Here is a 27,529-nt window from a genome sequence, read left to right as displayed (position 1 = left end):
CCTGAGCCGGGGGACACAAGACCAGTGGGAGGAGGGAGAGAGGGGAGATATTTGGAGCAGAAGCAGCAGAAGTACACAGCTCGCTGGATGTGAGATGAAGGAAGCAGTAGAGAAGATGCTCACCTAAAATCAAACGTGCAGTCTGTATCAGGATGCTGGGGTTTTAACGGGTACATTTATTCTGAAATTTACCTGGAGAAATAAGTAGGTTTAGAATAATTCATAATCTTTTTTTACAAAGGAGTAACATTGAAGGGATATTACCCTGTCTAATATCTAGTGTCATACTGATGACGCATAGGCAATAGAACAGAAAGAATCTAGAAATAGACCTCTCCATGAGTATATGGAGACATTTGGAAAAGAATAGGCTTTTTATTTAGGTGGTATTGGAAAAACTGGCTATCACATAGGATAAAAAGAAAGATTAGTTCTCTGCTTCACCAGAGAGACAAACATAAATTTCATAAAAGTTAAAGATGTCTCAGTTAGAGTAATGCTAATTGTTATAACATACAAATCCTCAAATTCCAGTAACTTCTCAAATTAGAAGTTCATTTCTTCCTTGCGTGAGAATCCAATGAAGGTGCTTCTCGCTGGGGCTGGGGTGTGTGGTAGAAGCCCTGCTGCATGCGGTCACTCGGGACCTGGCTGACAAGGCCCCGCCATCTTCAGCATCTGGCCCCTAAGGACATCCTGAAGGCCCACATGAGCTGGCAGACGGGAAAAGACAGCCCCTAAGGCCATCTGCTTCCCCTCAGCCCGGAAGAGGCACACACCATCTCCACTCACCTTCCATCGGCTAGGACGGGTCACATCCCCCCGCCCAGAGGCGAGCGGACCTGGGAAATGACGTCCCTGGTAGGCAGCTGCTTCCCAGGTGTAGTTCTGTGCCTCAGAAGATAAGCATGTATCTGTGGAGGACAGCTAGCTACTTGCCACAAAGAACATGCCAAACAGAGTACATATGTTAACTAAATGAGCAGCTAAATACACCAGACAGAATCTAGGAAAGTAGTTTCATAATCTTGGGCAAAGGCCTTCTTGATGACTTGCCTTCTATGGCTTCTTCATGACATGAATCTGTTAAAAAAAAAAAAAAGGTGATGTTTTGTCTATCATATTAGCAAAGATTACAAATTTATAATATTCCACGTAATACTTGAAAATGCTTAGAACAGTATTACACAGTAAACAGTAAATTTTAGCTATTATTATTACTATCGTTATTTTATTAGCAAGGAGAGATAAATACTTTCATACATTGTTAGTGATCATTAGTACCACCATTTGGCGGGCACTTTGATATCAAAACTCAAAATGTGCCAGCCTTCAACCCAGCAATCCAATCTCCAGGAATGTATCCTTAAAGAGAATGCCTACAAAAATTTGTGTACAAGGCTATTCATTTCAGCATCATTTTAATAGCAAAAATTAAAGAACTTATAGCTCCTTAGTAAAGAATTAGCTAATTAAATAAATTTACTTCTTATACATATGTCTAAGGTTTTGACATTTTATAGCAGCTATTACTTTTATAATTTTAAAACATATTTCATTAAAATTATCCAAATTTTAGCTTATAGTGAAGTCACTGAAAAGAGCTCAAGGAATTAGAACAAAAATGGAGGTGGGAGAGGGTAGAGTCACCAGGAATGTAGTAATTGTTGCACTTCTGTTTTGCCCAGAGGCAAGAAGATGAAATGACCTTAAAGTGCAAGAGGGAAATTTATGTTAGCTATTAGGGGAATCTTTCTGAGACTCTAACATAATTTACAAAAATTCTTAAAACCTGAAGTCTCCAGACAGTTTCTAGATGTCAAGATGTACCCCCTTTGTGGTTCACCTCTAGAAAACGTATCTCTCCTAACAATTACTAGTATAAAAGTGTTCAACTGTGCTTTGTTTAATCCATGTGATTTAGTTCTTCCCTTTATGATTTTAAATTAGGGCAAGCATACTAAAATATACTTTCTGATAGATGCATTGCGTCACGTAATTGTAGCAACAAAACACCGCCGCCAAGTTCAGATATACAATTGGCCCTGCTTTAACCCAATCTTAGGTCCGTGATAGGGTAACCTTGGATGTGAATCCACCTTATAGTGAGGGCTTTTCAGTATTTCAGTGACTAATCCCTTTTACTCAGCATCCGGGGTGATCGATTTGTATTGATTTTGCTGACTAATCCTGGAGCAAAGTTCCAGAGGGGTCTAATTATAACCTCATACACACCCTACGTGTCTTAAATATCACAGTATTTACTTCATTCAAATCTTTGCAGTCTCCTCAAGTCTCAAGAATTCATCCATAAAACATTCTAAGTGACTCAGTGGATATGTGAGCCTACTTCCTAATAGCTTATAAGCCTATATTCACATCCCTAATGGGCTGCCTGTAATCAGTAACTGTTTCTTCACTGCTTCCTGACTTGTTCCCCACTGTTTCCGTTGGGAGGGGCATTTAAGAGCTCCAGATTACACTTTTTTTTTTTCTTCATGCAGCTTGGAGCTCCTCCTTGTTTATTAGCAGTGCTGTTTCTTTCTCTAACCCCACTGTCTCTGGATGTATCCGTAAAGGTGCCATCTGTTTTAGTGCCATTTCATTTCTGCTCTATTCTCCCTGCACTTCTTTCTTTCGTCAATGCTTTATCGTAACAATTTATTCTTGCTTTAGTTTCCACCTGCTTTTGCAGCCTAACCCCTTTCACCCTCCCCGCCACCACTACCCCCCAGCCCATGTCACTCTAGATTTCCTTTATCCAAGGAATGGGGTACCATGACTCTTAAGGGCACAGCTTTGGAGTCAGGTAAGGGCCAGCTCAGCTGCTTGTAGGTATTGTGCTTGGCTAGTTGACCCCCGCAAGCCTCAGTTCTTCATTTGTAAGGAGGAGAAAGGAATGATACTGTCTCCCTCATAGGGCTGTTGGGAGGACTAAATGAAATGATGGACTTCAGGGTTTCCCAGTCTTGGCACTGCTAACACTGGGGACTGGTAGTTCTTTTTTCAGAGGGCTGTTCTCGGCATTGTAGGATGTTTTGAAGCAACCCTGGCCTCCACCACTAGATGCCAGCAGCAACCCCCTTCCCAGTTATGACAACCAAGTATGTCTCCAGATGTTGCCAAATGCCCCCGGGAGGCAAAATTGTCCCTGCTGACAACCACTGGTGCACATAAAGCATTTGGCACAATGCCTGGTACACAGTAGGGACTTGATAAACATTTGCAGTAGATTGATGATCAGACTGATGAGTGAACATTCATTTCTAATGCAAGTGTCTAATACAATGCTTGACCCTCAATTAGCTTCTTCATACGCGAACAGATGAACAAATGAATCTGAAGCCAATGAGCCTTGAGGGCTACCTGTAATTCCTACATTGTACTGAAAGGTGCTGTCTTCACTTAAAACAAATGCTCCTATGTTGCAAACACATTTTGGACAAATAACTAATTGTTATTAGTTAAATTGTTATTAGAGCAGTTTAAGCTGTTCTACCCAGTTTTTCCCCAGCTTTATTGAAATGTACTTGACAAAAACATGGTGTAAGTTTGTGTACAATCTATCGATTTGATACACTTACATACTGCACAACGATTGTGAGATAACAACTCCATCACACTGCATAATTACCATTTCTTTTTTGTGGTGAAAATATTTAAGATTCACTCTCTTAGCAACTTTCAAATATATAATACAGTATTATTAACTATAATCACCATGCTGTACATTAGGTTCCCCAGAACTTATTCGTCTTATAACTGGAAGTTTGCAATCTTTCACCAACATCTCCCCACCCCCTACACCCTGGTAAACATTCTAGTCTCTGTTTCTATGAGTTTTACTTTTTTAGATTCCATATATGAGTGATATACAGTATCTGTCTTTCTCTATCTGGCTTATTTCACTTAGCTTAATGCCCTTGAGGTCCATCCATGTTTTTTCAGACATTAGGATTTCCTTCTTTCTCATGGATGTACAATATTTCGATAGATAGATAGATAGGTAGGTAGATAGATAGCTCTTCTTTACCCATTCATCCATTCATTGATGGACACTTAGGTTGTTTCCATATCTTGCCTATTGAGAATAATGCTGCAGTGAACACGGATGTGCAGACATCTTTCAAGATCCTGTTTTAATTATCTTTGAATATACACCCAGAAATAGGATTGCTCGGTCCTGTGATAGTTCTATTTTTAATTTTTTGAGGAACCTCCATACTGATTTCCATAGTGGCTGCACCAATTTACATTCCCACCAACAGTGCAAGAGGGTTCCCATTTCTCCACATCCTCTCCAACATTTATCTCCTGCCTTTCTGATATAGCATTTTAACAGGTATGAGGTTTTGATTTGCATTCCCTAATGATTAGTGATATTGAGCACCTTTTCAATACATGTTGGCCATTTGTATGTCATCTTTGGGAAAATGTCTATTCAGATCCACTGCCTGATTTTTAATTTGATTGTTTGGGGGTTTGGGTTTCTTTTTCTTATTTACTATTGAATTGTATTAGTTATTTGTATATTTTGGATATTAACTCCTTATCAGCTATGTGATTTGAAAATATTTTCTCTCTTTCATTGCCTTTTCATTTTGTTGATGGTTTCCTTTGCTGTACAGAAGCTTTTCCATTGTAGTTTCACTTGTTAATTTTTGCTTTTCTTGCCTTTGCTTTTGGTGTCAAATCCAAAAAATCATTGCCAAGGCAAATGTCAAGAAGCTTACCCCCATGTTCTTCTAGGAGTTTTATAGTTTCAGGTGTTACATTTGTCTTTAATCCATTTTGAGTTAATTATTGTGAGTGGTGTAAGATAGTGGTCCAGTTTCATTCTTTTGCATGTGACTGTCCAGTTTTCCCAACACCGTTTATTGAAGAGACTGTCCTTTCCCCATTGTATATTCTTGGCTCCTTTGTCGTTAATTAACTCACCATATATGTGTGGGTTTATTTCTGGGCTCTCTATTCTGTTCCATTGACATATGTGTCTGTTTTTATGCCAATATCATACTGTTTTGATTACTATAACTTTGTAATATAATTTGAAATGAGAATGTGTGATGTTTCTAGTTTTGTTCTTCCTTCTCAAGATTGTTTTGGCTATTCAGGGTCTTTGTGATTCCATACGAGTTTGGGACTGTTTGTTCTATTTCTGTGAAAAACAGCACTGGAATTTGATAGAGATTGCACTGAATCTGTAGATTGCTTTGGGTAGTATGGACATTTTAACAATACAAATTCTTCCAATCCATCAGCATAGAATATCTTTCCATTTATTAGTGTCTTCTTCACTTTCTTTCATCAATGTTTTATAGTTTTCACCGAACAGATCTTTCACCTCCTTGATCAAACTCCTTCCTAAATATTTTAATCTTTTTGGTGCTATTGTAAATGGGATTTTTTCCTTAATATCTCTTTCTGATAGATTGTTGTTAGTATGTAGAAACACAACTGATTTTTGAATATTTATTTTGTGTCCTGCAACTTTGCTTAATTCATTTATTATTTCCAACAGTTTTTTGGTGGAGTCTTTAGGGGTTTCTATATATAATATGTCATCTGCAAATAGTGACAGTTTTACTTCTTCATTTCTGATTTGGATGACTTTTATTTCTCTTTCTTGCCTAATTGCTCTGGCTAGGACTTCCAATACTAAGGTGAATAAAACTGGCAAGAGTGGGCATCATAATTTGTTCCTATCTTAAAGGGAAAGTTTTCAGTTTTTTACCACTGAGTATGATGTTACCTATGGGCTTGTTTTGTGGCTTTTATTACGTTGAGGTGCATTCCCTCTATATCCACTTTGTTGAGAGTTATTATCATGAAAGTGTGTGTATTTTGTCAAGTGCTTTTTCTACATCTATTGAGATGATCGTATAATTTTTATCCTTCCTTTTGTTAATGTGGTGTATCACATTGATTGATTTGCAGGTGTTGAACCATCCTTGCATCCCTGGAATAAATCCTACTTGATCATGGTGTATGATCCTTTTAATGTACTGTTGAATTCACTTTGCTAGGATTTCATTAAGGACTTTTACATCTACATTCATCAGGCATATGTACTTTTATTTTCTTGTGGTGTCCTTATCTGGTTTTGATAACAGGGTAATGCTGACCTCATAAAATGAGTTTGGAAGTGTTTCCTCCTCTTCTGTTCTTTTTATGGAAGAGTTTGAGAAGGATTGGCACTTATTCTTTAAATGTTGGTGTAATTCACCAGTGAAGCCTTCTGGTCCTGGACTTTTTTGTTTGTTAGGAGGTTTTTGATTACTGATTCTATCTCTTTATTAGTAATTGGTCTGTTCAGCTTTTCTGTTTCTTCCTGATTTAGCCTTGGTAGGTTGTATGTTTCTAGTAATTTAACTGTTTCTTCTAGGTTGTCTGTTTCATTAAGATCTGTTTCTGGTAGTTTATCTTGTTCTTTTGTTTGGAACATATTATTTTGTTTCTTCATTTTCCTTGACTCTTTGTGTGGGTTTCTGTGTGTTAGATGAACAGCCTCCTACCCCATTCTTGACAGACTGATCTTGTGTGGGAGATGAACGTCATCAATCAGCCCAGCCTTGGCTTCTGGTTGTCTCTAAAACCTATGTGATTGTCTAATCACTTTCCCTGTTTTTAGTGGCGCCCAGTGGTTGAATATGTGCCCAGACCGATCAGTGTCCCAGGGGGAGGGTCACAGTCAGCTCCTAGATACAGGGTCCAGTTTAGGAGCAGTGGGGAAAGTGTGTCATTAGGCCTCATCCAAGGAGAAACTGGGAGGTGGGCATTTCACCTGTCCCCTCTGTACTGGGCCCAGTTATACAGCCATGGAGTGGGGGAGGGGGCTATGGGGTCCGGAACCCATTATGAACTTCTTTCTTTGCTACAGGCCTGTGGGACTCCTGAATGAAAGCCCCACTGGCTGTCAGAGCCAGGTGATCCAGGGGTTCTTCTGTCAAGCAGCAGCCTCAAAAGCTGGGGCACCAGATGTGTATAAAAGCTTCCTGAGGGAGATACTGGCAAACTGGAGCAGGCCAGAGGGAAAGGCCAGGGGAGGCGTCCACCGGCTTCTGTGGTCTCAGGAGAGAACTGCAGTCACTCCCTAGTTGGATGCTAAAAATTAGAGGCCTGACTGGCAGGCGGCAGCTTTTAAAGTACACAAGTAGAACCCTTTCAGGAAAGGTCAGGGAGACCGGCGTTTCTGCCTGGACACGGGTGGTGGGTGAGCGGAGGCCCAGTACTCACGCCCGCTGATACCTGCTTCTGTGTTTGCTGTAGTATGTGGGGCTCACGGATGCAAGCCCCGCGGCTTTCAGAGCTAGGTGTTTGGGGAGGGGCATCACTCTGGTGGGAGTCTTAAAAATTGGGGCGCTAAAAATGGGGTTCAAACCCTTAGCCTCCCAGGGAAAAGCTGGGAGTTGGAAGTCCCTGCTGCTAGGACTGGGGTTTATGGCGAGTGCATCTCAGCCTCTCCTGCCGTTTTGATGTGAGCATTTTTTCTCATTCTCCCAGTGCATAGGAGCCCCTTGGCTAGTTTCTGGATTTCCTGCAGAGGGAATTACTACGTGTGTAGCTGTTCATTTGGTGTGTCTGTGGGAGGGCGGCAGTTCAGGGGTCTCCTATGATGCCATCTTTAAAGACCCCGCTGCCCACTGTCATAAAAGGTAAATCTTAGGGAGATTTCCTTTTTATAAACGTCAGTGGCTGACGGCTGTGAATTATTATATTATATTATATTGTAGAATATAATATATATATATATATATATATATTGTAGAATTCTGTGCTGGTTTGATTAACTTACAGGTATTTTAGATTGATGTTCCAGTTATTAAGCCACTGATGTGGTAAGAGAACAAAGCTCAAGCTACTTTTAAATGTTTATTAACCTAAGTTTATTCTATAAACATTTATTGAGTGCCTACCATGTTTCAGGCACTGTTCTAGACACTTCGGATACAAGTATCCAACCTTGTGGATCCTCCATTCTGCTAAGTAATGGTCTACAAAAATAATAAATACATGAATAAAAATGAAAGTCAAGAGTACTCATAACTTCTAAAATATTAAGCTGGGAAATATCTAGGTGGTACTGACAGCAAAATTCCAGTGGATGACTGTAATCCAACAAGAAACATTTTTGTGGGTGCATTCATTGTGTGCCATGTGGTTGCTCATTTATGACTTCATTTCGTTGAACTCTGACTTTCTGATCTGAATTAAAATGAGCGTATTAAATCTAATCTGTGGTTACCTTTACATATTATGTGACTTAAAATCTTTAGATGATTCACTGTGCATAATTTTTGAAATTGTCTCAAACCTACAGGGTTCCTTTTTCTAGGTCTTCTCTAATGAACTGTAACTTTATAGCATACTTTTTGTGCTGTAGTGTAACAGGCCTATAGCTGATTTTTTAAAACTAATACAATATATGTTTTTTGTGTCTCGCTTTTTTCATCTGTGGAATACCTAACCAACACGGGGTGTTATAAGAATTAAAATAATATAACATTTGTAAAAAACCTAGAACTAAAGGAAGTGCCTGGCACAAAGTAAATCTTAAGTCTGTGCTTTCTGCACCCCTACTGGTCATTCACTTCTTTCAATTTTTTCTAATATTGTACCTTTTTCTTTCCTTTGTACACTTGTGAGGAAGCAGGCCTACAATGAGAAATAGAAGCAAAATGTATATCCGTCAGGGCCATATAAGGAGTGTCCCTTTGTCTGTAGACCACTTGTCTTGGAAGTAAGTCCCTCCAAATGATGAAAACCAAGAGATGTTTTCACATTTAACTCTTTTTTAAAGTTTTTTCCTGATTTCAAAAGACATTTTCATTGTTATAAAACTCCAACATTACCAAAATTAATAACTTAGAAAGTCCCTTTATCCACATACTCACCACAACTCTCTACCCCAGAGAGAATTCATAGTAATATTCTGTGTCTATTCTCACATGTCTTTCCTAGGTGTATAATATATGTGTTATTAAATAGGAGTACATTGTACATACTGCTTTGCGACTGACTTTACTCGCTTAACGTCTTTGATGTCCGTATCAACGTAGGTAGTTCCTTCTCATCTCCGACAGCTATGGAGCGAGAGAAAACGATGCATTTGTGGCTGGCTGTGCACCCAGCCACAAGCTCCCGCAGCGTGCAGATGCGACTGGAGGAATCCCTTTGGCTCACCCACGTCCTGCCAACCCCTGACCCTCTCCAAGTCCTGACCCAAAAGGGCACCAGGAGAGTGAGTCCAAGGATGCTGTTAGTGCACACCAGGGGCCAGGCCTTCCTGAATGCAGGCACGACTGGGCTGGGCAGAGGATACACATTCACACAGCAGTTACCCCTGAGGCTCCCAGAAACATCAGTAACTGCGACCCCCTGAGGTGGAGCTCTTCTTTGGAGTGTGGCCACCTGGTCATGCACAGCCCACTTGCAGCAGGAAGGACATCTTACTGAGGATGATCAGGTCAAGCTAACCTACTGTAAAATGTCCATTGGAAGCCATTCATCCCACTTCACCTCTCCCACTTCAAAGCCTACCTTCCCTCGCTCAGATGTTTACCCTTGGAGCGATTAAGTCATTCATCTTTTCTATGCTCTCCTTAGCTGCTCTTTTTCTCTTTTTAGCTGACAAAAGGGCAGATATGATTTAGGCCAAACGTCGATATGTCAGACATTAATATCCATTCCCATGCAGTGCGTGGTATGCATGATCACCTCCTCTATTGTAACAAATGGAATGTTAATTAACTTGTGCACAGAACTTACCCAGAACTGAGTGGCGCCGTACAGAGCATGCAGAGCAAAACGCTTAGAGCGGTCCGCTCAGTTGGGGCCTTTGTCTAAGAGGCTGCAAAGGTGCAGACTCCACAACACAAGTGAATTTTCTGCAGAACAGAGCTACCAGCTTCTTCGGCAAGAAAACAGGAGACATGATTATGCGAAGTAGCCCTTTCGCATCTGGACAGGCTATGTACTCTCTGTGGCATCAGACAGCAGGCCGCGGTGCTGGGGCAGGGGCAGAGGCAGAAGCCCCGTGCCGCCAGGACTGCCATGGGGACGCTGCGCCAGCCCGAAGCCCTCCAAGCACCGGACCTTCCGAAGGCGGTGTCCAGGCCTTTGAAGGTTAAACGGCGAGTGGTCCAAACCTGCGTGGCTAAAGCAGAGAACGGCCGAGGGTCAGACCGGGGCAGCAGGCGCAGGAGGCCACATCCTCCGCCTTCCACTCCTCGACGATCACAGAGCCCGCGTGGCGCGTGCCGGCCTGGGGCTCAAGAGCAGTTCCCTGGGCCCCAAACAGGTCAAAAGGACCCTTTCTGAAATCCTGTTTTGGAAACTAAAACCTCCCGGTCGTGCTACTTACGGCTGCTTCACCCTCTTTCTTTCAGATACCATCGTTCTCATCGCCTCCATAGCGGTAGTTTCTGCCAAAACTCAGGGTAACATCTTCGCCACGTCGGCGCTGCGCAGCCTGCGCTTCCTGCAGATCCTGCGCATGGTGCGCATGGACAGGCGCGGCGGCACCTGGAAGCTGCTGGGCTCCGTGGTCTACGCGCACAGCAAGGTGGGGGGGCCCTCGCCCAGGTGCGGGCAGGGTGTTCTTAACTTCTTACCTTGCTGCCATGATATTTACTAAACCCATCGAAAGCAAACTTAATCTTTTCAGTAATTGGTTAAAGCAATGTGGGACACAAGGTGTAGTGGATTATGTGAAAGTCATCATAAATATCCAAGCAGTAGTCAAACGCATGGAATCATGCTTGTATTTTTTTTCCTTTTTCAAAGATTTTTCACCTCTAAAAATCTCTCATTCCTTTTATATCTAGGAATTAATCACAGCTTGGTACATAGGATTTTTGGTTCTGATTTTTTCGTCTTTCCTTGTCTACCTGGTGGAAAAGGACGCCAACAAGGAATTCTCCACCTACGCGGACGCACTCTGGTGGGGCACGGTGAGTGTGAGCGCCTGCTTGTGTTTATTGGATGCTGTGAGATGTTTCCTTTGAATGTAGTGTAGGGATTCCCATGGGTGGTCCCAATAAAACGATGAACTTCCAAAAGGGAGGTAAGTGAAAATATACAGCGCTTATAATTATCTAAAGAGTTTCCCCTGTTAAGTCCAACAAAGTTAAGTTCTCTAACAAATCATCAGTAGTATTTCTTGCATGCTACACTGTTGCCACAATAAAGACAAGTAATTTTTAACCGTGATTAAAATGTTCATGGGCTTGTTCATTTTAACTGTGGAGCACAGCTTTAAAGTACAAATGGTTGCATTGTTTGGCCACTTGTCAAAAAGTTTATCTGAGGTTTAAAAAAAAAAAAGAAAAAAAGGTGTACTAGCTGAATGAAAGAAAAGTAAAATTATGGTACAAAAAGGGAAAAAGAGAAGAGTGGTAACCATCTCTGAGATCAGAGACTATAGATCCTGAATTTCAAAACTTCCCACTCATAAAACTCTTTTTCCTTTATATTGTTGTTAAAGGATAGTTTTCCAAACAAATAAAAGTAAAATCACAACTCTCATACAGGTAGAAAATAAACATGTCCTCAAGATTTTATTTAAACTTTTAAGTATTCAAATGAATGTGCAAACAGAGGCACACCTGGCTTCTTCCACAGTGAAAGAGGAAAGTCAGAGGAACCCGCACGAGACAGAATGTACTTACATGTCCGTAAACAAGAATTATTTTGCATTGCTGCTACAACTTATGTAGTCCTAAGATAGCTCAAAGGCCTGAAAGGTGCAGAACCCGCCCCATAAAAGCAGGAACTGAGAACCTGGAAGAGTGTACTCTAAACAACACATAGTTTTCCATCAAAGCAAAAATTGTTTTTACAGTGTAAAGAATCTATAAAACAGTCGATGAAACGTGTACCCTATTAAGAATGTCATAGGATAAAGGAGTGCTTTATGCAATGTGTAAACTACATTTTTAAAAATTCTATTCCTTAAGACATTCCAAAAGGGTGAAAATACAAGAGCAGTTATAGTTGTTTGAAGACTTTCCCTGTCTCTTTGGTCCAACAAATTTGTTCTCTTCTAAATCATCGGCAATAATTCTTGAGTGCTAGATTGTCGCCACAATAAAAATCTGTCATCTTCTTAAACTGTGATTAAAACATTGGTAAGTTTGTTTGCCAGTTTGCTTTGTGGAGCACAGATTTTTAAGTTCCCAGTTGTTGCATTGTTCCGCTATTTGTCAGAAGCTCCTCAGCGAGAACTAGATCTCTTGTCAAGGACGTGGATAACTCGGCAAGGCCTGTAGTAAGCAGAACTTGGTATGTTTGTGGGTTGCATAGCAGCAGTAATATGAATAAAAATCAAAAATATATTCATCTGAAGATTAAGATTTTTTTTCCTTAAATTATCAGAGTTAAATGTCTCCAAGATTGTGCCGCTGATAACAAAGCATTCTGTTGGTTTAACAATTTGGTTTCCAACTGCTTCCCCTACCCCACAAACAATAATGGCCACTTTGAAAGGAGGAAAGTGGAAAACCCAGAAGAGAGCAGTCATCTGACATTCTTAAAACACTTCTTATGTGTAGAGAACAAATGAATATCTATGACTCGCGGTGGGATAAACTGTGTAAACTGAGCAAACAGGAGGCTTTTCTAGCCAGCAAGGGGAAGACAACTGATTATCCCAGGCTTCAAAGCAGCGATTTGAGTTGGAAGTTTAGATTTTGCGCCTCTGTGATAATTCTAACGTGCATGAGTGACGGGACACTCAGAAGGCCCTTCTCTGAGGTGCATCTGTTGGTGAGTCCACCTGGCAGCTCTCTGGCCTTCTGGCCTTCCGTCTTCCTTTCTCCTTCCTACTAATCAGAATCGCTGCACTGTGTGTTGAACAGTGTGTGGGAAGCTCTGAATGTGCCTCTCACTTAGTCACCAGCTTGTTTCTTTTGCCAGAACAACCCATGTAGCAGGTTTCCAAAGGTTCATCTCTGTTCGTTTCAGGGAAAAGCAACGTCTATTCATTGATTTCATTCCAGTAGTGCTATTTGACTGAAGTTTAACCTGTACTTAACAGGATCTTTGAATGGCCTAATTATGTCTCTTTAAAGAAAAAAAAAATTTAGCCTTGAATACAAGAGTAAAAATTTTCTAAGGTGTTGAGCTTCTAGGAATAAAAAAGGCCTTGTTGGTCCACAGTGGGTTTGTTGATATTAACTGACTCATTCATGAAATCGTCTGAAGCCACAAAAAGCAAACAAGAGAACTTATTAGTTCTATTCCTTATAAGAACATACTAGGTCTCCAGTGTGAAGTAAAACAAATTTAAAACACTGACTGTACCTTTATTATATGTTAATGAAGACCTTAATGAAATCTATTTCTGGTTACTTTTTAGTTAAAATTGTCCATGTTTGAAGTGAGAGAGTGGCATGGACATAAATACACTACCAAATGTAAACTAGATAGCTAGTGGGAAGCAGGTGCATCGCACAGGGAGATCAGCTCGGTGCTTTGTGACCACCTGGAGGCATGGGATAGGGAGGATGGGAGGGAGGGAGACGCAAGAGGGAAGAGATATGAGGATATATGTATTTGTATAACTGATTCACCTTGTTATAAAGCAGAAACTATCACACCATTGCCAACAACTATACTCCAATAAAGATGTAAAAAAAATAGAAATAAAGATAAAATTGTCCATGTTGCATGTAATGGACACCTTGCTAACTAAGGAAGTATCCAGAATACATAGGGAAATGAAAGCATCCTGCACTGGAGTGTTTCTTAGTGCTAGGCTTTGGTGAAAAAAAAAAAAAAAAAAGGAAATCCTCATTTCTTAAAAAAAAAAAATGCCCGAAGTATCGACATTAAAATGCCATTTGTAGGCTATGGATCCAGTGTCCCAGTGAATTCTAAATATTAAATACGAAAGCCCTTCCATTAAGAAGGTGCTGAGGGCTGTACCCAAACCAACTGCAGGAGGAACACGTAGTGCCATCAGCAGAGCCAGTAAAAACACGGAGAACTTTGATACCTGAAAACAGTTCCATACTAGCGAACAACAGTACTCAGCCCACTGAGTAAGTGGGATAATCGATACAAAGGGCTGGTCCTAAGCACATGGCAGGTACCCAACCACAGATGCAGCTGCCGTGGATGGTGAGGTGGGAGAACCGCTACAGCCAAGGAGCACAGAGCGGTACCTTCCTGGCACACCCACGGCTTAAGCGCAGAAGGGGCGTGGGAACTGGGGTTTCGATGAAAAGATGTTCTGGCTTCTGAAGGAGCAACTGAAGAGGCGTTGATGACAGTGGACGTGCCGGGGGAGAGGGGAGGCTGAGGCCTCAGCTGCGGCTCCGGGACAAGAGGACCTTCTGGTTGCTGGGCGGAGTTCCATTTAATGTTATTTCCTATTATTATTATCCTCCTTTCCAGTTGCTTTAGGTTTATTCTGAAGTAATTTAAAAACAGGTTTTCCCGCAGTTATGTTTTATTATGATCTCCTTCTTTCCTGTTATTATTTTCTTCCTTTTGATTGGCTGAAACAACTTAAGATCCCATCCTCCTGAAGTAATTTTTCCTGGTAATGACCTATTCTTGAAGGCCAGCTTGTCCTCTTCCTATTTACCACTATTCCCGTGACGAAGACAGCGTTACGGGTTTTTTTAAAGACGCACACAACAGCAGATGGTATAAATCTGCTCTTGAGAAAGCATCTGAAAAGTACAGGCTCCACCTGAGACCTGTGCCTGAGATGATTCCTTCAGACATGTAGAGGATTTGATGTCGGCCAGAGTTAGTCCCAGAATTCATGCTAAAAACCAGACAATCTTTCTCCAAGCATTAGTGTAGGAGGCTCTGCATTCAACAGGTTGTACAGCCCAAATATATGCCATGAGTTTCATCCCCCTGCAAAGTCTAAGAATAGGAAATGGTGCACATTTGTGGAAAGAGCTAAGATACCCTTGTCATTGATAACATCTGTTACCCTTCCGAGAATCAACCCTCCTCCCATCAGGTTCACCAGGACAAAATGTTTTCTTCCACCTCCTATAAGCTGTTGCTTTCTGACTTACCTGAGTCGGATAATTAACTGTATCTGCTGGTGCAGTTAGTTAAAGTTGTGTTTCTTACCAATGCATTACCTGATGGTATCCAAGCCTTACTTTACTTCTAACCATTCAAGATTATTAACGACCAAGTGAAAACTGAGACACACATACCCCAGCCATTACCCCCCAAAACAGCCGAGTGGTTAATAACCTCTCCAAGTGCCACGCCTACCTTAAGGGCATTTATGGGCTATACTGGTTATAAGTCTCTGTGGGGAACTCTTTCCTAAGATGTCTGTTCCTTGAAAATTGTCACCGCACATGCGACTCTGGACACTTTTGCTCAGTATTTCTCCATAAGCACTGAGCACGTGCTGTATTGAAAAAAAATGTATTATAGTCAGGAGACCAGGGTTCCAGCCCCATTGTTAGTGGAGGTGTGATATTAAGCAATTATTTATTATCTCTGTAAAACCGAGAAAAGAATAGTACCCAAACACAAAGTTGCTGTGTGTATTAAATGAGATTAGGCCATGTAGATGTACTTTATCAAGCACTAGACAGATGTTAGTCACCACTATTACTACATATTTGACCACAGTCCTGGAAGACCAGTATGGAATGCTAATGCCCTGAGCTCCCTGCCACAGCAGAGCCCAAATTTTATGATGCCACCAACACAGGAGTTTCTGATGTTTGGAGATCAAAAATCTTTCTGATGTACTAGTTCAAGGTGACCAAATTTCAAAATTGACTGTGCAGATTCTGTGACTACCCACTATCTGAAACCGTATGCTCAGGAAGTGGCCCAAAGAGAAGAGAAGGGAAGAAAAGAGACTCGAAAGACGAGAAAAAGAGCAAAGAGGAGGGAAGGGGAAGGGGAGGGGAGGGGGGAAGGGGAAGGGGAGGGGAGGGGGGAAGGGGAAGGGGAGGGGAGGGGAGGGGGGAAGGAGATTGTTGACAACTGTCAACATGAATCTTCTTCCCTTAAAGGACCCCCTTAGGAACCTTCATGCACTGTTGGTGGGAAGGTAAATTGGTGAAGCCACTGTGGAAACCAGTATAGAGGTTCCTCAAAAACATTAAGACTGGGCTTCCCTGGTGGCGCAGTGGTTGAGAGCCCGCCTGCCAATGCAGGGGACACGGGTTCGTGCCCCAGTCGGGGAAGATCCCACATGCCGCGGAGCGGCTGGGCCCATGAGCCATGGCCGCTGAGCCTGTGCGTCCGGAGCCTGTGCTCCGCAACGGGAGAGACCACAACAGTGAGAGGCCCACGTACCGCAAAAAAAAAAAAAAAAACCACTCTGAGCACTGAGCCACAAGGAGAACAGCTCAGACGTGTGATCGGAATGGAAAGCAGACGGAGAAGTGCAAAGTTATTGCTGTGACCAAACCATGACATTTCTCCTTCCCTTTATTATTATTAATAAACTACTGGAAAGGATTAAGCTATCTTAATTAAGATTAATCTTAATTAAGATTAAGCAGAACAGGTATAATAGATTAAAATCTTTCCCACGTATTTAAAATTAGGAACCTGTAATAAAATGGAGCCAGGAATGCTGCTTCTGCAATCTCAAGGAATTCCTTTGAGAATCCTCTACCCATACTGCTGGTGGCATCTGATTCACTTGGCTGCTGGGTTCTACTGCCAGTTCCCTCTCACAGCCTCACAGCCTGGGCCTTTCCTGTTCCAGGCCCTTTGCTCCGCACAGGTGACCCTCCTTTGTCCTTCACTGTTGACGGGAACTGGCCTGAGCTTCCCAGCCCTGCCCTCCTCTCACACGGCCAAGGCCAACCCTCCACCATGTCCTTCACCCTATGTCCCTCCTCCTTGGGTACCCCCCCATCATAAAGCTGCCACCCTCCCCTCCTCAGCCTCGGCCTCTCTGCAGACAGGCACAAGCACATCCTAGAAAGCACCCACTCACATCAGAGATTTCCAGGAGTTCTGGCCCCATGTTTCTCACTCTGTCGCCAATGTTCTGGAAAGAATTCTTTATTTATTTACTAAATATTTATTGAGTTCCTCTTACTCTGGAGGCAAACATCATGCTGGATGTTAGAGAGACAACAAAGAGTAAAGACACAGTCCCTCCTTCTAGTAGAGGAAGTAAGGACCCCTCCCCAGAGGAAAGTAGAGCAGTAGTACACTACCCCTCATGATAAGTGCTGACAGGAAACGAGCAGGACAGAGAGAGACCAGAGGCCGCCTGTGGACAGTGGCCAGGGGAGGCCTCCCTGAGGACAGAGTGTTTTGGATAACACCTGAAGGATGAGAAGGAGCCCCGGGAAGACTGGGGGCTGAGGGAGCAGAGTGTGCAAAGGCCCTGTGGCAGGATAGCCTGGCCCATCGGAGGAGCTGAAAGGACACTGTAGTTAAAGTGCAGTGAGCAGGGGGGGACCAGGGAGACCTCGGAGACTTGGGCAGAGACCAGGTCACGAGGTCCGTAGCTAGGAGCTTAGAATTTATTCTGAATTTGGTGAATAGCCATTGCAGGGTTTTTAGAGAGGAGTAAGAAAATAATAGCCCTTGCAGGTGTGCAGAGAAGGAACTGAGAGAGGCCAGAGCAAAAGTAGAAAGAGCAACTGAGAGACGGCGGCTCGTGATGCACAGGAGCCAGGACAGGGGCAGCCTCGGGGTGCACGGTGACGAGTGTGCAGGCAGGTGTGGTGTATACACGACGGTGCTACTCAGCCACGAAAACGAGGAAACCCTGTCATCCGCGACCACGTGCATGGACCTTGAGCGCTAAGTGAAACAAGGCAGACAAAGACAGACACTGTGTGATCTCACTTATATGAGGAAGCTTACCAAAAAAAACCACGGAAAGAGATGATATTTGTGGCTACGAGAGGGGCGGGGAGTGGAGGAAGGTGGTCGAAAGGCACCAACTTCTAGTTATAAGATAAACTAGTACCAGGGATGTTAGTACCACATGGTGACTGTAGTTGACATTCCCATGTGATATACAGGAAAGCTCAGAGAGTAAAGCCTGAAAGTTCTCATCACTCTTTTCTTTCTCTGCATCTCTATGAGATGATGGATGTTCACCAACCCTGCTGTGGTCATCATTTCACAGTACGTGTCAATCACACCGTCATGCCGTACACCTAAACAGTGATGTATGTCAACCATTCCTTAATAAAACTGGAATAATTATCGTCTAAGAAAAAAAAGAGGCTGCTCTAGCAGCCCAGTCTTCAGTGGTGGCCGTGATGACAGAGAGAAGGCCGTGGGATTGGGGAGGTCAAAGCAGCGGAACCTGCTGAGGTATTCAGAGAGACACCTGTGGGGAGGGAGAGGCAGCAGTGCCCCAAGGCTTCTGATTGAGCAGCACGGTGGTCAGTGGGGCTCTCGACCAGGAGGGGGTGTCATCAGGGGAGTGGCGGGTTTAGGATGATACAATTTCCGTTTTAAACATGTTCAGTTTATTTTTTTATTTGTTTCACATCCTTTAATTCACAACACCTGCTTTTATTTTATTTTACTTTATTTATTTTTTTGGCCATGCAGCATGCGGGATCCTAGTTCCCCGACCAGGGATCCAACCCGCGCCCCCTGCAGCAGAAGCGTGGAGTCTTAACTGCTGGACCACCAGGGAAGTCCCTAGACATGTTCAATTTAAATGACTGTGCAGCATCCCAACAGAATACCCGCTGCAGATGTGTGAATCCAGACCTCAGAAGAGTGGTCTGGCCTGGAGGTAGAAACTCAGTGTGTTCAGCATAAAAATGGTATTTATACCCATGAGAGTGTTTCACGTCACTGGGGAAGAGAGAGAAAGGAGGGGAGAGGGGGAAAGGAAAGTTACAGAAGAATAGAATTTTTATTTTTTTATATAGTTATTTCATTTACTTATTTTTGGCTGCGTTGGGTCTTTGTTGCGGCGCGCGGGCTTCTCACTGCAGTGGCTTCTCGTCGCGGAGCACGGGCTCTAGGTGCATGGGCTGCAGTACTCGCAGCACGCGGGCTTCAGTAGTTGTGGCACACGGGCTCAGTAGTTATGGCTCACGGGCTCAGTAGTTGTGGCTCGCAGGCTCCAGAGCACAGGCTCAGTAGTTGCGGCGCACAGGCTTAGTTGCTCCGCAGCAGGTGGGATCTTCCCGGACCAGGGCTTGAACCCGTGTCTCCTGCATCGGCAGGCGGATTCTCAACCACTGCACCACCAGGGAAGTCTCGAGAAGAACAGAATTTTTAAAAGAGAAAAAGACCCAGAAGCAAAGCTTAAGAATCCAGTATTTGGAGGTGGTCTGGGGTAGCAGGAGCCACGTAAAAGGAGCTGCCAAAGATGTAAAGGGAGAAGCACAGAAGCGAGGAGAGAGGAGAGGGTCTAGGGAGCGGTGGCCAGCTGAGCCGAGCGCTTCTGGAGGAGCTCCATCACAGAGCGCCTCTTCTTCCACCATTTCTGCCTCTCAACTAATTGGCCCTCCTTTAGAGCCCGGGGAGGACAGCCTGCCCCAAACTGCCGCTGTTAGAAATCAACAGTGACTCCTGTCTCTGTGTCCACATCTTTTCTCAGTCCTCATTCTCCTTGTTCTCCCTGAGCCTGTGGCATCAGGGCTCACCTGGTCCTCTGTGAAACTCTCTTCATTGAGTTTCCATTTCTGTAACCCATTCCCAGTCCTCCTACTTTTGAAAAACTATATTCTCCTCTGACTTTCCTTTCCCCTCCATCCCTTACATGTCTGTCTCCTGAGGAAGTGCCCTTGGCCCCTCCTTTGCACCCTTTGCAACCTCATTTCTTCACAGAGCTTAGAGTCACTCGGCGCCCTATTCCAAAACCCAGATTTCATGCCAACCTCAATCTCTCTCAAGACTCAAGCTCTCCTTCTTAATTCGTTGCTCAGACATTTCTAGATCAGCGTCATACTGATAGTTTAAAAACCCTCATTTGAAAGCCACTCGTCTTCTTTGCTCCAAACCCTCCTCTTTCTCATTATCATATTTCTATTTATGGGGCAATCATCTTCCCAGCTGAAACTTTCCAGTCATGTAGATTTCGTCTTCGCCTTCCTCTCAGACACGCTTCTAGTGAACTTCCTCAGCTCATCTCTTTACTCTCCACCCCGTCTTGTCCCACTCCCGCTGTTCCGGTTCAGTTGCCGCATCATTCTGCCACATCAGGCAGAACCTCGTCGGTCCTGGAGCGGAGCCAGGGCTTTGTTCTAAGGCACATGGGCAGCCCCTGGAGCACTTGACCATTGGGGAGACACGACCCAGGGATCATTTTTCAAAGACATTCCCTGGTCCAGCTTCAGCGTAGCTGGTTAGCCTCCTCTTCAGACCCACCGTGCTCCGGCCCAACTGAACACACGTTCCAGAACCCACGCTGTTTATTTCACTGCTGTGCAGCTGGTCACCTGTTTCCCCTCCCTAGATCACTCTATCATTTCTGCCTCTCAAAATATGACCCCTCCTTCAAAGCCTGGGTATGATGACATCTTCCCAACAAAGCTGCTTCAACACCCCCAAGCTGGTAATAATCTCTTCTTTGAATTTGAGCAGCAAATTATTTTGTGCATTCATCATAATACCTGTCTTGCCCTATTTTGCGTTTTAGTGATTTGTGTGTGACATATCTCCCCTCTTATGCCATAAATATCTCAGGACAGGAACTATGTACCTCTCATTTTTGTTCCACTACAAATCAAAACACATACCTTGCACACACCAGACCTTCAGGAAATGCCCGCCAAAGAAATAAATGGACAGCCTGAATTAACATAAACTATTGTTTTGTGTACTGATCCAGTCCCAAATCCATAGTGCTGTCGTTTCTGTATCATTGATGGTTATCCACTTACTATATAATATAGCCTTTCTTTGAATGCACTTAGAAAAGATGGAAAGCTGTGTTATAAGGGAGGAACAAGTATGTAGGCTATTCCCTTCCTTAAACAACGAGAAGTTCTGTTATGCGTCATGGAAAATTAAAGCACAGTAATAAAATGCACCAACCAGACTGGTTGAATGATGATTCAGTGGAAACGTTGCTTTGCCTCCTGTTCATGGGTCCTGACTTTCCTCTCAAGTACTTAAGCTGCACGTCCTATTTATTTTGTTTTTAGATAACATTGACCACAATCGGCTATGGAGACAAAACCCCCCTGACCTGGCTGGGAAGGCTGCTCTCTGCGGGCTTTGCACTCCTGGGCATTTCTTTCTTTGCACTTCCTGCTGTGAGTATCTTTGCAAAACTTAAGCACTTTCAGTTGGATCTTGGAGGTTTATTAGCACGAGCTTTCACAAAACCGTATGCCCTAGAACATAGCTCTATCGTTTACTAATATCATTTTTCTGATGTAATGTTGACTTTTCTATATGTATCTAGTTGGATAATTTACAAAATACAGTCTTCCCTCGGAGTCGCTTAACCCGAGAGTCTTACACCAGCTGAGGCTTTAGGACCAAATGATAATTCAGGCAACACCACCTCTCAGTCAGCAGGCTACTAGTACATTGAAACTATTTGTGAAGATTTAAAGATATCCTCCTCTTAAACTGACGGCTCCCATTAGGTGCATAAGGCGTGCACTCCTGAAGAGGTGCACGTGCCCACGTGGAGTAGCTACCTCTCAGGGCTACTTGAGTGAAAAGCGTACGAATTTAAAGGGTTTTTATTAATGTGTCAGATGATTTATTCCTTGTGTCATCATTGATTTTTGCTAACAACCAGTTTCCTATCAGAATGAAGAACACACTTCCCTTCTCTTAAGCTTCTGATTATTTTCTCCATACTGGATGAAGCCTTCCTTTCTGATTGTTTTATCCTCTTGTGTCTTCAAAGGCACTTGGTCAGAGTACTACCACTTGCCCCCCTCCCCAAGAGCTCGCTTTTGGCTTCCCCTTGTTGGAGAGGAGCCAACAAGCAGGACTGTGAGAGCCATGGCCGCTGTCCCGCTTAGGGAACAGCAGCCTCAGTCTTGCCCCAGACACAGGCTGGCTCATGTCACAGCCTCTGCTGCAGAGGCCCCGAGGCAGCCCTCCCAGGAGCCAAGGGGGTGGGGCCTTCAGCACCACAGCCTGTAGCTGCCGGGGCTCCCCCTCTGCCTGGGACCCCTTGTCCTTCCCGTGGCCAGAGCTCAGCTCCAGACTGACCAGCTGGTTGCACCCCGGACCAACCAAGGTCAGAGAAGGGTCCCAAGAGACCACGCGAGAGCACGGGCATCAGACCCCACTTTGAATCCGGGTTTGTCATGTGCTGCCCACATGTGACTGTGTTGGTTTGCTAGGGCTGCTGTAACAAGGCATCACGGACTGGTTGGCTTGACTTAAACAACAGAACTTTATTGTCTCATAGTTCTGGAGACTGGAAGTCCAGGATCATGGAGCTGGCAGGGCCGGTTCTTCCTGAGGGCTGCAAGGGAGGATGTGGCCAGGCCTCTTCCAGGGCTCATAGACGGCCGTCTGAGCACTGTGTCTTCACATCGTCTTCCCTCTGCCCATGTTTGTGTCTAGGTTTCCTCTTAAAAGGACACCAGGGGGGCTCCCCTGGTGGCTCAGGAGTTAAGAATCCGCCTGCCAGTGCAGGGAACACAGGTTCGAGCCCTGGTCCGGGAAGATCCCACTTGCTGCGGGGCAACTAAGCCCGTGCGCCACAACTACTGAGCCCACGTGCCACAACCACTGAAGCCTAGAGCCCGTGCTCCACAACAAGAGAAACCACCGCAATGAGAAGCCCACACACCGCAAGGAAGAGTAGCCCCCCTCGCCGCAACTAGAGAAAGCCCACGTGCAGCAAGGAAGACCCAACGCAGCCAAAAATAAACTAATTAATTAATTAATTTTATAAAAAGGACACCAGACATACTAGGTTAGGGCCCACCCTAATGAGCTCACTGTAACTTGATCACCTTCGTAAAGACCTTTTCTCCAAATAAGGTTACATCTGAGGTCCTGGTGATTAGGACTACAGCCTATGAATTTTGGACACAAGTCAGCCCGTAAGAGAAACCCTGAGTACACTTCTTTATCAGTATCAGGTAGGAAAAATTATCACACCCAGAGAAAATCTGTTAAGACCAATGACGTAAGTCAGGTGCTTGTCACAAAGAAAATTTTCATGATGTGTGTGTTTCCTGCTGTGACAAAACGAAGCAGAGTCCAAAAAGCGCCTCACTTGTCCAGAGTCAGCGGAATCTGGCAACTTCAGCAGTTCAGACCAGAATTCAATTCTCTGCCCAGCAATTCAGTGGGCAGAGACCCACTCAATAACCAGATTCCCTACAGGAGAATACCTTTAGAAACAGTAAAATGTAGTCTTGCGCTCTTTTCCCAAAATGATGGCACAAAAGATCTGCCTCTGTTGTGTTTATACTTATCCTGAGGCCACACGTATAACAACCTGTGTGATCCCTCGAAGAACTACAGGCAGGGAAGGAGGCCCCCTTCCGGGCTGTTCCCCGCTCTGGGCTGTTCCCATGGGCACCCATGTATGTGCCGTCCTCCCAGGAGAGCCTCGAGCCTCGTTCATAACCTTTGCTTAATTTAGAGAAAAATCTGGTAAACTGAGCTCTGTGCTTTCACACCTCTGAGGATTATAGACAGCAATGTAGAAGTACGGTGCTAGAACACACATTAGACCAGGAAGAGGTAACAGCAAGAGAGGGAAAAGAAAAGGGTAAGAAGTGAGCAGACATAAGTGTTCAAAGGTGAAAAGTACCTGGGCCACTTGGCCTGAAGGTCAGCCCACCTCAGTTAGACCCCCTGACTCCATCCTGAGACCATGGACCATCACAGGACGTTCAGCTGTGTGGCTCTTAGGTTAAGGGTCAGAGACTAAATGGCCATTCTTGTAAAGGTTTCCCAATAAAGTGATTACAATGTTGTATGCAAATTAAATTAATACATGTTGGAGATCTGAACGTCTTGCTTGCATAGAACACGCCCTAACAGTGCCAAGCAAAGTAGACTTCACCATGGATCTTTTTACTGCAGCCTCACGTTAGGTGCTGAGTTCTTACTTGAATGAAAGACTCAGTGGCTCCCGCATACTTTTAAATAAAACAAGGTGGCTGGAAATGCCGTTATGTCTTGTGCACCCGCGGGCTGGCAGGGGTGTCGGATTGAAATTAGGAGAACATGTTGGCATTTTGCTAAGAAAAGTCAGAGGTGGATTGTGGCCCATCCCTGTTTGAGGTCCTTCTACCCAGGAAACCGAGGACCAAGAAAGAGAAGCTCCTTTCCCCATCTTTTCCTCAAAGCAGAAGGACTCTCGCACACATCACAGAGTCACACGGACCAGCAACTCCACCAGGGGTCCCCTTCCCTGAGACCCCTGCCCAACCTTGCCCTGCGGGGCAGGCCTTTCTCCACCTGCGGAAGCCCCTTACCTCCTGCTGAGAGGATCTTTCTGTCTAGCCTGTTCACCAAGTGCAGGACTGGAGGGTACAGATAGGCTCTTCTAATCTGGAAGGGAGTATGTTTTAACTATAATTAAACAAGGGATAAATATTTTAAATACTGACCAATACGTGTTTCCTTTTTATTTGGTGTTTATGTAGCACTTCTAAAACTTAAAACCTCAAAATTTAAGTTATCTGATCTTAGGAAATGAATTAAGACAAAAGTCAATTTCTGAGACTTTGTATCTATCAGTATGGATACTGGAAGGAATAGCACATAGGTTATATTTACATGTATATACTTACATAACTTACAGGATATATTTATATGTAACATAACAGGCTTTATTTTACCAGCCTTGTGTTTCTGTTTCTGAGCTGGGAACGGAGGGAGGTGGGGCAGGATTGGACAGCAGCCGTAAGAAGACGACGAGCAGAGCTAGTGCAGTGACTGCTGTAATCGACAGTCTGGCTCAGGAGACATGCAGCCGACATTTGCCATCTACTAGCGAATGTTTCTAAGCACTGCCAACGTGATTTTCACCACATTTTAGTTTGTTTGGCAGGTGCTAAGTTTGTGCTATGTAGGGCCTGGCCTGTCTTCATTTTCCAAAAGGGATCTAACTCTGAACTTCATATTTACATAATGAATGCTCAAAAATGGTAGCTATTGCTGCTAATTCAATGCCTACAAAATCTAAATTATGCTTCCTGTGAGTGGATTATACACATCTATGCATATAATATGAATACATAATATACATAATATAAATATATGCTATAAATTCTGCTGTTTCGTAGTCTCTTGCATGTTTAAACTTCATGAAAAATGACATTAAAAGGAAAATACTTAAACTTTTCCTTAATGCTGTTAAGGAGCAGCAAGAAATTCGGGAGTTATACGTAACTAAGAGTTGATTTGGATTTGCAAACAGAACGCCATTTTTGTAACCTCTGAATGGAGGGAGATATTGTCTAAATCTACAAATAAGACCCTATAGACCAGGTGTTCGTAGAGCTTGGTGTGTTCAGTCACAGCCTGGATGAGGTGAGGACCTCAGGCTGCACGGCACAGTCACTAGGGGAGTGAGACGGAACAGACCTCAGACGCCATCCCTCATCTCACAGCGCAGCCCCTCATCCTGACCGATGGGGGAGTCGGTCGCTGCTCATTAATAACAAGACTGTCGTCGTGTAACTGCATTTTAAACAGAATTGTGTTCTTTATTATCTGGTCATTGTCACAGAGGTACTCAGAATTGTGGAATCGCAGGATGAGAAGGAAGGTTAAAGGTTACCTAGAGCCCCAAAATGTCCTCGCCAAGTTTTCATCCACTGAGACCTAACACCTCCCAAGGACTAGACCCATCACCCCTTTGAGCAGCCTGTACTATCTTTGAGTGACTTCAAACATGTGAAGAAAAGGAAAATAGGCAATCCTTACCTGTGGCAAATACTGACTTAGAGCTTATAAAATGCCCGGCTCTATGTAACCTAAGGGTTAGACTCCTTGAAGTTTAATAAGAAGCTAATAATTTATAGCTAGCAACTAAAATCCCAGACTTGAAAGCAGAGGGGCTCCGCGTCCCACACCAATAAAGTGGAGGCTTAGAGACAAAGCCCAGAGACTGAACTGAGCAAACTCCAAAGGCAGCCTCAACTCAAGGGTGAGACGAAGCATCTTGATTCCACAAATTTAGACCAAAGCAAACTGAAAAGAGGGGCCATATTTCGGCAGATGGAGACAGCAGAAGGAAGCAAACCAGCAAAAGCTAGCATAAACCCAGAAGGGACTGCTCACCTACCAACCCCCAGATCTGACAGGTGAGCCAGGGCCAGGAAGGCAAGCCAGGCTCAGAGTGTGCCGTTAAGACTCAGGTAGACAAGAAGGTGCTTTGCATCGACCTGTGCTCTTGTCTTTACTGGACAGACACGCAACATGGCAAACCTTCGACATCTCCAAAACTGAGTGTGTGTCTCATCTGGACAGCTGTCCTTCCCCACTGTTACTTTCCTGTGGTAGGTGTAGAATTATAGCATCGCTGAGGATTAACCTCGAACACTCCGTCCCCCACCATTTCGTGAATGGAAAGTATAAAATCAGGTAGTGTCATCAAAGTGCTAGGAAAGCTCCCATGTCCACATCCACGAGACAGTAACAGCCCCAAGTTCTAATCCCCCTCTGTCCACCACTGGATAGGACCATTCTCTCTGACTTAGGCGTAAAGAAATGCCACAGAGAAGGCCACGCAAAAACATTTTTTAAAATAGTGATTTTTATTTGGAATTGTGGTGGCTCCTCTTACCCCGTGAGAGACCGTAGGGCCTGGTGACTTCCGGAAGGGCAGATGTCCTTCTGCTTCCTGCCCAGCGGCTTGCCGTTGGCCGACGTGTTATAGTAGAGGAAATCGTGTTTGTTTTAATGAGTTTAGGGACAGGTTGCCTACTGTTCGCCTTTTCACAGACTCTTCTTAGAGGGTTTTTTTAAATACTTGTATTATTTAATGGTGTTTGGGGGAAAGAAGTTTTCAGCGCTATTTCCGTATTTTGTTGCAGGGCATTCTTGGCTCAGGTTTTGCATTAAAAGTACAAGAACAGCACCGCCAGAAGCACTTTGAGAAAAGAAGGAACCCAGCTGCCAGCCTCATCCAGGTAAACGTCAGTGTACCGGGAAGACGGCAACACCTGTTTCTGCAGGCGCCGGGTCGTGGGCCGGTCCCTCTGTGCCCTTGCTTAGGGGAGCTGCTCTTTGGTTTTGTTTTTAAAAGCGAAGCTGGAACTTAATGTACAGCCTTAGATTTGGTCAAGTGCTCCCCACTCCCAAACAGAAAAAAATACTATGTATTTTCAGCCAGTGGTCCACACTTTGTTTGGATTAACTAACGGCAGCAGCAGAGCCATGCCGGGGTCAGCAGTTGCGTCGCTCCTGGGATGACCTAGTATGTGTCATGCATTACTTGGTGAAAGATCATTGCTCATTCAGTGATGGAGCAGAACACAGTATCAGTGCCTGCCTTGCAGTTACCGTCTGCTGCCCGATGTGTGCCGCCATTCTGAGGAACAACGTATTTGTTTAGAATGTCAGGGTTTAGTACTCGTGGAATCACTTTTAATGCCACCTAGAGCAATAACCGGAAATTCTTATTTTAAGAGCCGGAATTATGGAA

The 27,529-nt window shown here is 44.0% G+C and overlaps 1 protein-coding gene across 2 annotated transcripts in view; it reads left to right on the top strand.

The window, feature by feature from the left end:
- KCNQ5 (potassium voltage-gated channel subfamily Q member 5) overlaps nt 1–27,529 on the top strand; it is a 579,268-nt gene that overhangs the window by 462,448 nt on the left and 89,291 nt on the right. Inside the window, exons 4-7 of one of the 2 annotated variants that reach the window (XM_027092551.1) lie at nt 10,389–10,564; nt 10,827–10,952; nt 21,087–21,197; nt 26,919–27,014. In XM_027092551.1, coding sequence (XP_026948352.1) covers nt 10,389–10,564; nt 10,827–10,952; nt 21,087–21,197; nt 26,919–27,014 — 509 coding nt within the window. The remainder of the gene's footprint in view (nt 1–10,388; nt 10,565–10,826; nt 10,953–21,086; nt 21,198–26,918; nt 27,015–27,529) is intronic. The other variant, XM_027092557.1, reaches the window with a different exon arrangement.

This window comes from Aethalodelphis obliquidens, unplaced genomic scaffold (genome assembly GCF_003676395.1).
Source record: "Aethalodelphis obliquidens isolate GAN/ISIS:26980383/991018 unplaced genomic scaffold, ASM367639v1 scaffold3, whole genome shotgun sequence".
Lineage (NCBI taxonomy): Eukaryota > Metazoa > Chordata > Mammalia > Artiodactyla > Delphinidae > Aethalodelphis > Aethalodelphis obliquidens.
This window is presented reverse-complemented; position numbering and strand designations above follow the sequence as displayed.